General features: G+C 37.5%; 1 protein-coding gene across 3 annotated transcripts in view; it reads right to left on the bottom strand.

Annotated features, from left to right (window-relative positions):
* LOC138328078 (E3 ubiquitin-protein ligase HERC2-like) overlaps nucleotides 1-16,494 on the bottom strand; it is a 96,956-nt gene that overhangs the window by 45,651 nt on the left and 34,811 nt on the right. For 2 of the 3 annotated variants that reach the window (XM_069274689.1, XM_069274691.1), the window contains exons 12-34: nucleotides 15,906-16,077; nucleotides 15,044-15,317; nucleotides 14,416-14,616; nucleotides 13,607-13,835; nucleotides 12,878-13,023; nucleotides 12,224-12,360; nucleotides 11,340-11,512; nucleotides 10,728-10,883; nucleotides 10,360-10,545; nucleotides 9,770-9,952; nucleotides 9,325-9,416; nucleotides 8,658-8,937; nucleotides 7,945-8,176; nucleotides 7,271-7,427; nucleotides 6,555-6,750; nucleotides 6,025-6,245; nucleotides 5,616-5,792; nucleotides 5,337-5,473; nucleotides 3,445-3,634; nucleotides 2,785-2,932; nucleotides 2,166-2,341; nucleotides 872-1,061; nucleotides 481-660 (exon numbers count right to left, since the gene is read on the bottom strand). In XM_069274689.1, coding sequence (XP_069130790.1) covers nucleotides 481-660; nucleotides 872-1,061; nucleotides 2,166-2,341; nucleotides 2,785-2,932; nucleotides 3,445-3,634; nucleotides 5,337-5,473; nucleotides 5,616-5,792; nucleotides 6,025-6,245; nucleotides 6,555-6,750; nucleotides 7,271-7,427; nucleotides 7,945-8,176; nucleotides 8,658-8,937; nucleotides 9,325-9,416; nucleotides 9,770-9,952; nucleotides 10,360-10,545; nucleotides 10,728-10,883; nucleotides 11,340-11,512; nucleotides 12,224-12,360; nucleotides 12,878-13,023; nucleotides 13,607-13,835; nucleotides 14,416-14,616; nucleotides 15,044-15,317; nucleotides 15,906-16,077 — 4,233 coding nt within the window. The remainder of the gene's footprint in view (nucleotides 1-480; nucleotides 661-871; nucleotides 1,062-2,165; nucleotides 2,342-2,784; nucleotides 2,933-3,444; nucleotides 3,635-5,336; nucleotides 5,474-5,615; nucleotides 5,793-6,024; nucleotides 6,246-6,554; nucleotides 6,751-7,270; nucleotides 7,428-7,944; nucleotides 8,177-8,657; nucleotides 8,938-9,324; nucleotides 9,417-9,769; nucleotides 9,953-10,359; nucleotides 10,546-10,727; nucleotides 10,884-11,339; nucleotides 11,513-12,223; nucleotides 12,361-12,877; nucleotides 13,024-13,606; nucleotides 13,836-14,415; nucleotides 14,617-15,043; nucleotides 15,318-15,905; nucleotides 16,078-16,494) is intronic. The other variant, XM_069274690.1, reaches the window with a different exon arrangement.

Here is a 16,494-nt window from a genome sequence, read left to right as displayed (position 1 = left end):
TCCTCAGAAGGATTATCACATTACAGAAAAACCTGCCTTAGCAACCCCCTCTGTATAATGACCAATTTTTAATAAGACCACCTTCATGAAATCCCTAACAATTTAACCTGTGTGTAAAGACCACCTAGTAATAAAGCCAAATCCTTGGGAGGTGTTTTTATACAGGTGTTGGTGTTTATAGACAGGTGTTGGTGTTTTTATACAGGTGTTGGTGTATATAGACAGTTGTTGGTGTTTTTTATACAGGTGTTGGTGTATATAGACAGTTGTTGGTGTTTTTTATACAGGTGTTAGTGTTTATAGACACTTGTTGGTGTTTTTATACAGGTGTTGGTGTATAAAGACAGTTGTTGGGTGTTTTTATACAGGTGTTGGTGTATATAGACAGTTGTTGGTGTTTTTATACAGGTGTTGGTGTTTATAGACAGTTGTTGGTGTTTTTATACAGGTGTTGGTGTATATAATCTACCAAACACTTACTGAGGCCATAGTTACAGCCACTATCCACGATATTTCTCATGAGTCCACACAGCGATCGGACAGCCTCCTTCTGGGAACTCTCGGAGTGAAGAGCGCAGCAGATTGCCAGAGACCTCAGCAGATGTAGTGTAGACCTTCGTAGCAAGGCAGTCGGATGTCGACTTTCTGGCTTGTTGGAGTCTACAGTAGGAAAAATTTAGATGGAAATAATAATATTCTCAGATTTAAATTTTTTTTATAAAAAGCCTTTTAAGAGTATATGTCATTCAACTATTTCTCTTTTTATTTTGCAGATTAAACTTTCACAATCATAGCAATGTCCCATTAAATCACAAAAATATTATCCCCATAAAAATTACTGACTAAACAGTATTTTCACTCCGATACTGACCGATGTCCAGGTCTTCGTCCTCGTCTTCATCGTTATCGGGCATCTCCGGAGGTTCAGCCAGCTTCAGGTCATATTTTCCCTCCTTACCCATCCTATAACTGTTGGTACTGCCCGTGTCCCATTGAACTCGTATCCATCCATCTTCACCCAACTCTCCAATGACACGGCCCATACTGGGAGGGGGGCCGTCCTAAAATAATACTTCATTATACAGAGCTCAGCCATACTGGGAGGGGGCATCCTAAATATACTTCATAATGTAGGTCTCAGCCATACTGGGAGGAGGGCCGTCCTAAAATAATACTTCATAATATAGCTCCCAAGCATACTGCGAAGGAGGGCCATCCTAAAATAATACTTCATAATATCTCAGCCATACTGGAAGGCGATCCTAAAATAATACTTCATAATATAGGTCTCAGCCATACTGCGAGGGGAGGGGGGGCGTGCATCCTAAAATATACTTCATAATATAGGTCTCAGCCATACTAGGAGGAGGGCCGTCCTAAAATAATACTTCATTATACAGAGCTCAGCCATACTGGGAGGGGGCATCCTAAATATACTTCATAATGTAGGTCTCAGCCATACTGGGAGGAGGGCCGTCCTAAAATAATACTTCATAATACAGAGCTCAGCCATACTGGGAGGAGGGCCGTCCTAAAATAATACTTCATAATATAGCTCCCAAGCATACTGCGAAGGAGGGCCATCCTAAAATAATACTTCATAATATCTCAGCCATACTGGAAGGCGATCCTAAAATAATACTTCATAATATAGGTCTCAACCATACTGGGAGGGGGACCATCCTTAAATTATGGCTTTTATACAGTAGCTCAAAAAGGACATATCAGACCACACACCTACATTCTGTATTCCTCTACATACATATAACTAAAGAGAGGATATCTTCCTGATATTATTCTGATCTTTTTGCTCAAAGGGTATCATTTTTTCGCTGAATTACTTTAAACATCAGCAGAGTTATACATCAGATTTTTCATTTATTATCGATTATAGAGATTTCTCTTGCCATCATATCTTCAAGGATAATTTTCTCTTCTCACTATGATCAATCTTGATATCTTAGCTTTCATAGTAGAAAATATATCTCCACACATTTTTATATGACATGATAAAATTGATGTTCTTTGGGAACAGAGATGTGTGATTTGTTAATAAAACAAAAGAAGACAGTAAAATCCAGTACAAAGGGAGACAACTGTGACAACAAAGGGAGACAACTGTGACAACAAAGGGAGATAACCTATATCTTCCATATTTTACATACCTGGTCTCCCCATTTCCAGTCAACACCGCGGACTACTCTCATCCCTATCTTCATCATGGCTGCCAACTCTGGTCCAGAGATGGGTACCGGCTGTGACTGTTTCTTGTGCTTCTGCTCCTCTAAGACGGCACAAATTGAGCTGGAGTTATCTTGTAACATTCTCTCTGGATCAGGACCTACAAAAACATCACAATATCAGTATAAAGCCAACCATTCAAATAACATAATTATCAAAATGAAATTATTCGCAGCATGGAAATTTTCTCAATATAAACAGATCTTAAAATAAAATGTTAAACAAATTTCTTTTGCCCCTTCAAAATTTTGCGATTTCCATTTCAAATTTGCAGATATTAATTTTCGTGGGTCAAAAACCTAAAATTTATTATCAAGGTAAATGATAGTTTGTGGAGATTAACTTTCACTAATTTACATTAATCACAAAATTATACACAAAAAAGAAAGATAGTTTACAGTATATAATTACACTAAAGAATGAACATTACCACACCGCAAACATTTGGAAAGTTGAATATTTTGACTATTTAAATTAAAAATAGCTATACTCTAAAATATCCACAATTACTAATTGAAAGCCCAGTTTGGTTTTGTTCATTACCTGCCAGGCGTAGTAAAGTCTGTGTTAAGCCCAGAATGCCAGAGTTCATGAGGAGGCTGAGACTGTTTGAGTGATGTTCAGACACGAGGATTCCCATTGTGGCTAAAAGGAAGCGTGAGTGTGGCAGAGCACCGAGGCTTAGGGTTTCCTGCAATCATTCACAATTACAGTTACACACACGTTTGAAGCATGTCTATAAATAGAATTGCATAGATCTCAAAAACTTGAGCTAAATGTTCCGTTTTAATAAAACAGGTATCTATAACACTACCGTATTATGTCCCCTAATAAAAAATGAAAAAATATGCCTAACAATTAAATTACCTCTTAAATTGCATAAAAAACTCTTAAGAACAAATTGTAATTTAGATTATTGACCCAATCACCCCTGAACACATTTAGATTCTTCTAATTCAAAGGCTGGACTAGTATATTTTGGAATTTCAGGGGAGAATCAGATAATGAAAATTAAATCACTAAAAATTTACTTTTGCAATAAATAAACCTGTTATTGTTTTCACCATTGTTTTATATATAAGTCAAGTATTACAAGCCGGGAAAATTTTCAGCTGAAACGATTCTCGTGTAATTAATGTAAATTATGCCCTCACATAAATTATCACAATTGCAGTAAGTCAGTTAGATTAATTACATACTGACCTTGCCCGAGTCAGTACCAGGGCAGGCTGGGTTGATACCCCTAGCCTTGAACATCATGTCAGACTGTAGAATGCCATTACGGAGCTCATCGATAGCCCACTTATACAGATGAGAAAAAGCAAGCTCTAATAGGATGCGATCGCAGGGTGGTATCAACTTCACATTGGAGAGGCACTGGGGTACTGGCTCACTGAAAAAGAAGGGATCAGTCAATCTACTGGTAAGTTCAGACAGATGGCATTTCATCATTAAAGTTAACCAGTTTTGTTCATCTATCTGTCTTATCTATTTTTTCACTATTTATAAACTGGAACATGCACAACTAGGGACAAAAAGGAACCTAAATAAGGACATTTTTACCAAGACACTTTCAGTACTTTCTGTAAAATTGCGACAAAAAAGCACAGTTGTCAAAATCCAAAATGGCTGCTTGTTGGCCATGTTGATTTCCAATCAATGCAAAAATGAAATATACACAACTCGGAACCAAAGAGAGCCTACACATGAATAGATTTAGTTGAAATAAGCACAGTTCATAATTTGGCATTCAAAAGTCTTAATTATGTGAGTTTATAACATAAGAATAATCAATATAATCGATTGGGAAACATATCAATAGAACATTTATAGACTTTTTTTGCTCTGGCTGCCACACTTTGTCATTTGATGAATATCATTCTGTAAGAGTATATCATGTGGGTATATTTGATTTTATTGTGTTTTTTGTCTGTGAACTACTTCAAACAGATATTTATGATAAAGAAAGACCAATAATATCTGAGAAAGGATTACAAATTAATGCCAAGTAATGTTCTGGATACAGGTTCATTGTTTCTTTTTTGAAGGAATTTGAATACTTACCTCTAATTCCCCTATTCAGCCCCACCCCTCCTGCCCCAAGGCAGTCAGAGCCAAAATTTATACAAGTTATGTTCCCCTTCTCCCAAGGATGTTTGTGGCCAAATTTGGTCACAATCCCTGCAGAACTCTAGGACAAGTAGCAATTTATAGGATTTACCTCAAATTCCCCTATTGGGCCCCACCCCTCCTGCCCCCGGGAGGTCAGAACCAAAATTTATACAAGTTCTGTTCCTCTTCTCCCAACGATGTTGGTGGGTAAATTTGGTCACAATCCATGCAGAACTCTAGGACAAGTAGCGATTTATAGAGTTTATCTCTATTTCCCCTATTGGGGCCCGCCCCTCCTGCCCCTGGGGGGTCAGAGCCAAAATTTATACAAGTTCTGTTCCCCTTGGGCCCCACCCCTCCTGCCCTTGAGGGGTCAGAGTCAAAAGTTCTGTTCCCTTTCTCCCAAGGATGTTTGCGGCCACATTTGGTCACAATCCATGCAGAACTCTAGGACAAGTAGCGAAATATAAGATTTACCTCTATTTTCCCTATTGGGCCGCCCTCCTGCCCCTGGGGGCTAAGAGCCAAAATTTAGACAAGTTCTATTCCCCTTTCCCCAAGGATGTTTATGGCCAAATTTGGTCACAATCCATGCAGAACTCTAAGACAAGTAGCAATTTATAGGATTTACCTCTATCTCCCCTATTTGGCCCCGCCCCTCCTGGCTCAGAGCCAAAATTTATACAAGTTCTGTTCCCCTTCCCCCAACGATGTTTGTGGCCAAATTTGGTCACAATCCATGCAGAACTCTAGGACAAGTAGCGATTTATAGGATTTACATCTATTTCCCCTATTGGGCCCCGCCCCTCCTGCCCCGGGGCTCAGAGCCAAAATTGATACAAGTTCTGTTCCCCTCTCCCCAAGAATGTTTGTGGCTAAATTTGGTTACAATCCATGCAGAACTCTATGACTAGTATCGATTTAAAGGAAATGTTGACGGACAGACGGGCCAGGTGAGCAATAATATCTCAGAGTGTACTTACCAGGCCATTTTACCAACTGTGAGAAGTCCTTGCCATCCACAAAGGATAGCGTACTTCACAGATGGGATCAGGTGATTCTTGTGGACCAATCCCAGCATGCTCTGTATACCTTTTAGTCGTAGCTGGGCACGCTCCACCTTAGCAACAGAAAGTCATATTACAATATGTACCAACTCCGTTATCTGATTTGATTTACTGCGTATGGTAAATAGCCTACTAGAATGACCGACATTGGTTCTCGGATTTGTTATGGAGTAAACAGTCAACTAGAATAGATACCTGATAATGTAGAGATCGGCGGAGCTTTTCAATGTCAATTGGATGTTCATACAGGACAAACTCTATGATATTGTTGATGAGTGGCATCTCCATCTTACTGCCAGTCAGACGTTGTCGAAGCCAGCTAAACTTCTGGGAACTTGTCAGCGCACCGACAATATGGCTCCAGGAATCAGCCTTCAACAGTATCAAAGAAATAACATTATAGAAGCAACTTTCTGGCCATGAATTGATAGTTTTCTCTCAGGAATGGTGTTGAAAATTTGTCCTGCTTTTCAAAATAAATAATTATATAATCAACCCCAAACATACAAGAGGTATATCAACTACTAACATCTCCATTCCACAAAATGAGATTTTATTTTCAGTACGCGACAAATGAATCACCAAATAAATAAATTGCACAAACCTTTTTATCTGACGCCTCCGATGATGAAATTTCTGTGACAGCAGGTGGCGCTGTACCTTTCGCGAAAACCTTCACTTCATCCCCCTCTACATTTTCCTCTGGCCTTGAGGGGTCGTTTGTTTCTCCTCTGACCCCTCCAGTGGCGCCCTCTGTCTGTGATAGTGACATCGTTAGTATGCTGGTCTCCTTCCTATCTGACTCCTCTATGACGTCTGACAGACCTGGAGATTACAGTAACACATCTCACCTTTACATACCATTACTGTTTTTGCTGTAATTAGGTAGCGCCCCACCCCCTTTAAGCACCCCTCCCCTTTTCTGGAAAAGGGATTGAAGCTATGTCAAGCACCCATCCAATAGATTAAACTATGTTATACAACTTTTTTTATCAATAAAAATAATTGCCATTCTATACAGAGAAAATAAAGTACTGATTTAATATCTTGGACAATAATTTCTCCTACTATAACAATTTTATTGTGTAAACAACATATATATATTGAAAGATTATAATCTTTAGGCCTGCATACCTCTGGCCTTCTTTTTCTCTTCCATGACTTTCGTGACAACCTCCTTCCAGCGTGGAGTACTCTTCAACAACTGTGAGCGTGTGATAGCATTTACTTCATTCCCAACCGCAGGACGCAGTTCATTGAACAGGAAGTGACATCGTTCTAGGACTGGTGCGCAAACTTCCTTGTAAGAACGGGCTTGATCTTGATGAACCTGGGTGAGAAATATGATATGTGTATTTAATTCAATACGATCATAATAGGATGACACCGTTAGAAATGTGTAGGCCCAGTCCTATAGGGCCTGCCACTAAAGAATCCAGCACAGAACCTTTGCTCAAATAAAACATTTACTCTACAACTGATATCTAAAAAACTTTATGCCACAACATTATGATGAGACAATAAATAATTGTAAATACTGTAAAATTTCAAGATCTTACTCTTCGGAACTGTTTTGTGGGGGCTTATTTACGTGAATCATATTAATAGACTTTGAAACATCATTTATATAACAAGCTCTGATATGTAAAACCATGATTTTGATAAATTTTGAAATATTTATTTTTGCATAATTAGATGAGTCCACAAATTAAGTCTAATTAAACCCCCATGTATATCAACAACTATACAATATTACTGACTGACTCAGAAAAACTATACCAGGTAGACTTTGCCCTAGATATGATATATAAATATCAATGACCATATCTCATACATTGTAGCAATGATACCTTGATGAGGTGACGTTTAGCCTGAGCCACAACCTTAAACAACTCCACTATAGACTTTGGAAGGGGATATTTGGTCTGTTCAATCTGGCCGTGCTCAACGAGTGAAAGAGCAACATGTCCGAGGTCATGGTGACGCAGCAACAAGGCGATCAGTAACCTGGAATATATGAGAAAGTGTGATTTTCAACAGTTACAATGACATTAATATATTGACACCACATGGAGACTAATATTGTCTCATTTTAAATTTCACAAATTTTACAGGCGATAAGATTTAGTGAAAAACAATTGCTGCAAAAAGTAAAGACTGATGTGAAGTTGAAGTGTTATAAAAAAGTTGCAAGGCATTTAAATGCAAAATGCAGTTGCTGCTAAAATGAATTAGTTTGAAGTACAGAGTAAAACCTGTCTATAAAGACCATCCAAGAGACATAGGAAAAATGAGGTTACTACAAGGTAGTCTTTATACACAGGTTGAATTGTGATTGTGATGAATTGGTCATTTGGGACCATAGAAAAGTGGTTTTTATTGAAAAGTGGTTTTATTTGGCAGGTAGTCTTTTTACAGAGGTGGTTGCTAACACAGGTTTTACTGTTTACTGTAAAAACATTATAAAATCATATATAACCTGTCCATACATATCAATTGAAAGTTAATTCGTCCAGACCCCTACCTGCCGACTTCTTCGATAGGGTGGTCCTGGTGAAAGTCTATGTGTAACATGTGTTGTTTGAAGTATTTCTCCATGATAGCGAGGAAGGCCCTAGTACAGTGGTCCTGAGTCCGACCCTCAGCCACAGACTGGAGGAATGGCCTGGAGACATCTGCCTGAGAAGCTTGTCGATCGAACAGCTTCTCTTTGTCCTGAACAGGGAAGTGTTGGGGTTCTGACGTTGGTGGGGTACCTGTACATTAAACATTATAGACTTGTTAGGTTTCGTGATACAAATTTTGGTGGTGGGAGAAAAATGGTTTGTTGTTGAATTGTGTGAATTTTATGTGACATAGATTTACATTAAAAGGTTCAAAGACCTGCAAAATTGAAGCACACTTGAAAATTCCATATATTATAAGTAAATGTATTTTTGTGATTCCCTCAAACATTTATAACAATCCTCATATCTAATTCTATTTCCTTTTACTGTCAGCTTCCTCCCCTTTTCTACTTGATAAAAATCTTCAATTCAATATATGGCAACATCCCTTATATCCAATTATAACAAGTTTTAACAGTAAGAGTATTTCTTTGCAAAAATTCAAATACATAAATCATAAACTTTTAGTCCTTAACAAAACAATTAAACAGATCTCATGATAAAACCAATAACATAGTTATAAAGAATAAATAAATGTGCAAAAACTTTTAAATAATAAATGTGCTTTTACTTTTAGAAGTGGATTCACCTGGCGTCGTGTTACAGGAGGGAGTTCGACTTTCGCCCTTTTCTTCCTCAAAACGATTTTTGGGTTGCAGCACCTGAAGGCCGCCCGTGAAGAACGAAGCCTGTAGCCAGTGGTTGTACTCAAGTTCCTCCTGGGACAGAGGAGTACTACATGCCATATAGGCCGCATGTAGGCCCAACAACATGCCTAAGGCTCGCTCAATGTCCATCAGAGGAGACGAGGCCGAGCTCGTATCAGCAGTCTGAACGATATCTTTCTCCGGCTGTGAATACATATTATCAATATGTATACATGTATATGTAAATATAGGCTTCAAAAATAATATTACTTTCATTTGCTCAAAATCTAACAATATTATCAATATGGTATACACAATGTATATGCTTCAAAAATAATTATTTTCATTTGCTCAAAATATCAATATGAACCATATATATGTACAATCAAAGACCACCCAAAGGACCAACAAGTGGTCTTTGTACACAGGTCAAAGTTTGTTATAAATTACCATTGGGGACCCTGCAAACGTGGCCTTATTAAGCAGATGGTCTTTATAAGAGATGGTCTCCAAGACAGGTTCTACTGTAGTAATAATTCTGAAATCTGTTTAAAAGATCATTTATATCTTTTCTTGGAATTCTGTACTTACGTCCACATACTGTCCGACATAGAAATTCTGCATCATTTCCCGTGCATCGTCAGGATGATGGACTGCCTCAAATGCTGACGTGGCATCTCGAGCTGACAAAATATACAGATTAAAGATTTTCTGGTGAAATTTTACAAATTAAAGTATCTTTTATCACAATATATGACTCATTTATTAAATATAAACTTTTTAAAAATCGACCTCTAAATATGATGTAATTATTTTAAATGTCGATTTTGTTCTAGATCTGCTGTTGTAAATACCCCTCAATGAAATTTGTACTGGAAAGGAAAAAAACAAACATATTGAGGTCATCTGATATTGCAAATATTGTGTCAAGATTGTCAAATCTGTATCAACGATGTAAGACCAACGACATGTGCATTTTAGCTTTAATGTATTTTGGATGTCTTTTACCAAAAATAACACACGAAAAGATACCCACCTGCATATTCTCTTAATATTTCACTGCCACATGGGGCCTGTGACTTAAAATCGTGGACGTCATAAACCTTGCCGTGAATGACAATCCACAAGCCTCCGTCCTTGTTGTGATTTTCCAGATCGGGTTTACGTATCATCTGTACATCCTCCGTCGGCTTCTGTAGGTATCTCTCCAGGGTATAGCCTGTAATGGTACAATTTCATATGTTACACTATTACTGTTGGTTAGAGGTATGAGATTATTTTTGCATAGACTGAAAGAATTGTATGTCAAGAGTTATGATGTCATATACAAAATGTTCTGTGTAAAAGTGGCACAATCAATGATCAAATTACATTATTGATTAAGATATAAACTTTTTTGTTGTTGTTTTTTTTGTGAAAATAAGTAAAAGAACGAAAATTTATGCCTAATTAGTACTTAAAATAATCCTTCAAATTAAACCATAAGCATTATTTTCTACATTTTTTGGGGTTTATGAATTCATAGACAAAACCATGACATTATTTTTTATAGTCTATGAAGAATGTCCTTGTGTTTTTTGTACAGTAAGTATTATAAACAGAAGGCAATATAAAGCTGAAACTTACTCCAGACTCCAGGCCATGCTAAATCTTCCTTATCGTCCCGGTCTAGACCTGGTGCGAGTTTGTTATACTGGTTGAGGAGGTCTAACAGGCCCTCTAGGACTGTTACACATCTCGACTGGTAGATCACTAACGGGTTCTTCAGGTGTAGCAGGATCATACAAGTCACCATTTCTGGCAGTAAAACACCTGAAATAAATGGAGTATATGACTTTGAATTAATTTGAATTCCATTTTGTCGATTACCTTAAGAACATGAATGAATCCTGGCCCTGATTTCTCAAGAACAAAAAACATTTATTGAAGTCCGAACTTAAGTAATATTCTTGTGTAGCTTACGTCCTTTCATATGACCTTGAAGATGGGCTTACCTGTCACGTCCTTGCGTATGACCTTGGAGACGATGGAGAAATGTTTGGGACTAGTGTGAGACAGACTAACAGCGACTTGTAAAACGTCCGACACATGGCTACAAAGCAAGCCGACATACTTCCTCAGCAGCTGTCCTGTACCCTGGGCTTCTAGTTCTGAAACAAATCAATCAGACAGTTAGTGGCTGGTATATTTAGCCACAATGTACAACAGTGAATCATGAATATCCCTTCTCATATAATAATCAGACTCTCACTGCGACTTCTTTACTCCATGACAGAAGGAAAAGACAACTGCATTGCTAAAAAATCCATTGGACATTGAGAAACATTGTTAACCAACTTAATTTCATATTTTAGACAGTTATGTGGAGATTTAATATAGCGATTTAGACTTCTGGAGTTCTACTTTGTCCGTATTTTAAACAGTTTCGTAGCGATATGTTTTAATGAATTCTTATCGCTCAGAAAATCTGTGAAATTTAATTGCATGCAAAAATCAGTTGGTTTGCACTATAAAGACCTATTGATACTAAGTTCATGGGTGTTAAACTAACGGTAACGATAAATATGAAAGGATATCAGTCCAGTCTATACCAAGAGCATATTTACCAATATCCATGGCGAATGACTGTTTGTCACGGGGAAATATACGAGCCACCAGAAGGCGCTGCACCTGGAGTAGTAAGTCGAGTGATGGCTCTTTGGAGTCCATATCTTCTATCTTGATTCCACTGTCACGGTCAAGATTGTGTAGCTGGGACAACGAGTGGGTCGAGGAATTTCTATAGAAATAAGAGACACCAGGATTGTTACTTGTACGTGGTAAGCAATGCCAACTCTAACAAGAAATAGTAACAGATGTTGCTAATGTTTCAAAACTTGGTTTGTTTGGTTTAACACCCAGGGTCATTCAAGGACACAGGTTTAGTAAGTGGAAGAAAGCTGGAGTATCCAGAGAAAAACCACAGACCTGTAATTAGTATCTGGCAATTTCTTACATGGGATTCAAACTTCAGACCTGTAGGTGAAGGGCTTGTGCTAATAAATTGGGACACCTTAACCACTCGGTCATTGCAAGGTTGAAAATAAAGGAGGGAAGCAAAGGAACAGTAAACCTCATACAGTAAAACTCAACAAAAAAACGGCGTCAATGAAAACGAATGTCTGATCATTTTTTGTCTATTACTTCATAATTCCCAAAAGATATGGAGAATTATGCTTATAATTTAATGAGGTACTAAATAGGTATGAATTTCCATACTTTTACTTACTTTTACAACATTGAATTCTGACACATTGATATCTTAACCAATAGTTTAGTTGATTGATATCACTTTTAAATTCCCCACAAAAACCTTCTGTGTATATGACATCATAATACTCGACATACAATTCTTTCAGTCTAATGACATATATCCTGATTCTTCTAACCAATAGAAATGACATACAAAATTACATAAATGCATTTTGTATAAAAAGTTTTACTGTAGTACCTTAGTAACTGTTGTATAAGTTGTAACAGTGGAATTGTAGCTCCATATTCGTCCGTATCCCTTTCTGTCTGCATATCTTCTGATTTAGTTTCCTCAGACTTTTCAGAATCAACATCTCCATTTTCTCTTTCTTTTTCCTAAATAAGGATTATTTTTCATCAGACATATTAAAAAATCCATCCGAAAGAAGAAGATTGAATTGTAACCATATGTTACTACAGCAATAAAAACAAACTAATTTTAGGAAAGTAAAGAAATTTTCATTATCTTACTAGAAACTTGCATATTCCTTGATTTTTCAACTTCTATTCAAATCAATTTCCATCACCATAATTACTGAATCATCGTAGACACAAATACTGCAAACCAACTTCCTTTTGTGCAATCTTCATTTTAATATGTTTCTGCCTAGATTAAGTTTTGCTGATTTAAATTGAATGAAGATACCTTTGGATTCAATTGTGGAAGGATTGAAAAGATATTAATTCGAAGAGACAATTTTACATTGATTGCAAAATTCCCGAAAATAAATCGCATTAAAAGAAAGTCGGTTGACAGTATTTGAGTGAAGGACATTGGTATTGCCTGTAGCGATACTCTGAGCACTGCACACCTCTCTTACAGAATTATCATCATGTTACACCTATCTGGTACCTTTTTCTCCTCTATTTCAAGCATTTCCTTCTTCACAGCTGCGTCGAGGGCGGACTGTAGTCCACCGTCAGCCATCAGAGAACTGACAAGTAGATCGGTCATGAATCTCTGTCCTGGACTCATCACCGCCACATCATGCCCTGCAGCTGAAAAACAGGCAAGGATATAAAGACTTTACGGCTGACATAGTAGTCTTAAGTTATGAAGGGGCAAAAAAGAACAACAAAAAAAGCTTCCATTTCTCTCAAGAAAAAAAACCAAAAAACAAACAAGAGGCCCAAATGGCTGTATTGCTCATCTGTTTACTTTAATTTCTTAAATTAATTATGCATACCTATTTTTTACACAGGTAGTCATCTATATATAGTCAAACTGACCCCATTTGGCCCCATCTCTAAGAACCCCAGTTTTGAATGCCTGAGGGTCAGCCCAACCACCTGTACATCTTTGCATCCCCACTCCATAGGGATGCTACTAAAGCAATATGAGAGCTTTAATTAGTTTCAGAGAAGATGTCATTTATATGGAAATAGCTAAATTGACCTCTTTAGGGGGCAGCCTAATCATTTGTATGAGACCCTACCCCAACATGGATACTACAAGTCAAATTTGGTAAAATGCCGACCAGTGATTATTAAGCAGTATTGTACCTTTGGATACCCATAATCTATATTTTATCATAAATCCAAACTGCCATGACTATTTGTTGAATTTGATTAAACCACATACCACCATTTGAGAGCAACGAAGACAGAGCCCTGGCTCTCTCCTCAGCCGTTGGCAAAAGTATGGACCAGCCGCTCTGTAAAGCGTTCTGAGCCGCCATTTGTACTGTATGGATCACCCCGACATTACTGGCAAGGGAAACAACTCTTTGTTTCAGACTTGTCACTAGCGGGCTTCCAGATCCCAGTCCTAATGTCTCCAGATTTTCTGACTGTGATATTGTCGCATGGAGCTATCAGGAAAACAAGAGGCATAAAGGGCTTGACAATAAATATAATATGAACATAGATATGTTAGCAGCAATCATAACTCAACTCTTTTCCTGGAATTTGTCATTGAGATATGGTTGTCCTTTCTACTCTCGTTTTATATTGTGATAAAGCTATTTTGTAATGGTAAAAATTCATTATTACATGTCAGTTCAGGCTAGGATTTTGATACGCTAAATGTGCATCAAACGTTTACAGGTACTAGCATTTAAAACACAATTTTACAGAGAGGTAGTATAGTGGCAAAGAAAATGATACATTTTTTTGAAGATATTGGGCCAGCTGCAAAAATAGCAATCCAAAGATAAGGTAAGTTGCGAATTTAAAACTGAATAGAAGTTAATGAAGTATTGTTTCATACATAAAGAGTAGTATCAAGTGAACCTGTTTTAGATCAAACTAGTAAAAGTATGGTATGTCTGACAGAATGTCAGTAAGTCAAAGTAGTGAGGGCACTTTAGTCTAACAAATCATATCACAGCTTGTTAGTAGGTCAAAGTAGTGAAGGTATACACCTGAAGACAGAGGAGATGCTATACACACCTGAAGATTGAGGAGGTTGAGTGAAGCAACTGCGATACACTCCTTATCTTGTGATGGTGGCCAATCAGTTCTGCCGTCCATTTCCTCACAAACCTCAGACAGGAGTTCCTCTAGTTGATCAAACGTTCCTTTACAGACGTCCACAATAAATGGCACACGGTTACCTACCATCCACTGGCCTCCAGAGGACCACGCAAATGTCTGCAAGAAAGAAGAAAATAACTCTTTATGTTACCATCTGTTCATTTTATTGATAACTCATTCACCCCTGAAATTTCATAATGGACTGGACTAGTCTTTGATTTAGAAGAGCCTAAATGTGTCTTCAGGGGTGAGTTTAATAACTATGCATGATCAAACAAAAAAGTTTGAAAAGACTTTCCAAGGAAGATTAAAAATAGGTCTTATTTGACAGTTTGTCTCTAAATTGAATCACTGTTTTCGGAAACGATTAAATACATGTAACAATATACATGTATAGCTTGAAGGACATGAAGTTTGTTTGAGTCTCAATGTGGAGGCCCCATAACAGTCATTAATTCTACAGTATAAACCATGACGTATAATATTGCCATAAGGTAGCAGTCTACATAATGTCGGGTAATATATGGAGATGACAGTTGTTTACCTGTGAGGGGCCACAGGAGGCCCCGATAATGTTTCTGCCATCGACTCCGGTCAGAAGCGTAGGTTCTGGGATAGTGTTATTGGACGGGTCTCCAATTTGTCCGTGTTCGTTACGACCCCATCCGTAAACCTCGCCATCTTCTGTAAGTGCTACACTGTGCATCGAGCCTATGGCAATATCGATCACTTTCTTGCCAGCCAATGCCTCTATCTGTTTTGGATGACGTACATGGTCCTCTGAACCATGACCCAAACGATGGTTGTCTCCCTTGCCCCTGAAATATGTTGAAAACACCTATATAACATGGTGGTAAAAAATCATGTTAATTTATCAAATGGATATATAATATCACTATTAGCATAACAACGAAAACCTGCAGTAAGAAATACAGTTGAACCTTTTGAACTCTTCACACTCACATTACTTGAAACACTGTTGTAAATATTCTCTTGGGTCTTGCCCAACTTTACACTGAACAGTCCAACACCTGAATTGAATACTTGAACAACCCTGACTATTAAGATGATATCTATGGCAGTTTACAATTATGATACTGAAATCCAGTAACGTCTTGCTGCTCTTTTATACAATCACAAGTGTGAGGCAATAGAATGTCCACTACAGAACAATATGATACAATACTATATAGCACTTTAAATATATTTTGTGGTTTCATATAGAATATATTTGTGGAGCTTCAATCTTATGATTCACTACATTCTAATTTATTCTTAACTATTGTTCATATGAATTCATGAATTAAAAACATATTTCGCTGGTGTTTGATATTCGTGAGTATGACAAAATAAACCACCCGTGAAATTTACCCGGTATACAGTACTGTACCTTTATTAAAACTTACCATGCAAAAACCCCACCGGAGCGTGTCAGAGCAAGGCTAAACTGTGCTCCACAGAACACGCGATATACATCCTGACCAATCAGCCTCTCTATCACCTTCGGTGTTTTACATCCATCGTTACCGCCCCGTCCAAGTTTTCCATAATCTCCATCACCCCAGGAGTACACAGCACCTGCATCAATATTAATCACTAACAATAAAATTTGTTTCTAACGAACACACCAACAAATTCATGGATATAACATAGCACTTTTCATTCCCTGTCAATGTTCCAATTAGATGTTTGTACCAAGTTTTTAACAAACTATGCTAATAACGATGTGATTTTGCTAGTTCCCAGAGGTTCATTTATAACCGTTTTTTACTGTGCAATGATCTATAACAGTACAAACTGACCAGGCAGAAATATATTTAAAATGAAAAACTACACCAAGAGACTTTGAGGACTCTTGGATATTGCAGCGATAGTTTAAAAAAAAATTTACACAGAAAGAAAGTTTTGCTGTGTATCTCCTACGGTGAACCCGCTTTATTCTGCATGCAACGTACTTTCGCAAATTTCGCAATCGAAGTTAATTCACGGAAGATA

Source organism: Argopecten irradians, chromosome 7 (assembly GCF_041381155.1).
Source record: "Argopecten irradians isolate NY chromosome 7, Ai_NY, whole genome shotgun sequence".
NCBI lineage: Eukaryota > Metazoa > Mollusca > Bivalvia > Pectinida > Pectinidae > Argopecten > Argopecten irradians.
The sequence above is the reverse complement of the archived record's forward strand: the minus strand, read 5'-3'. Positions and strand labels throughout refer to the sequence as shown.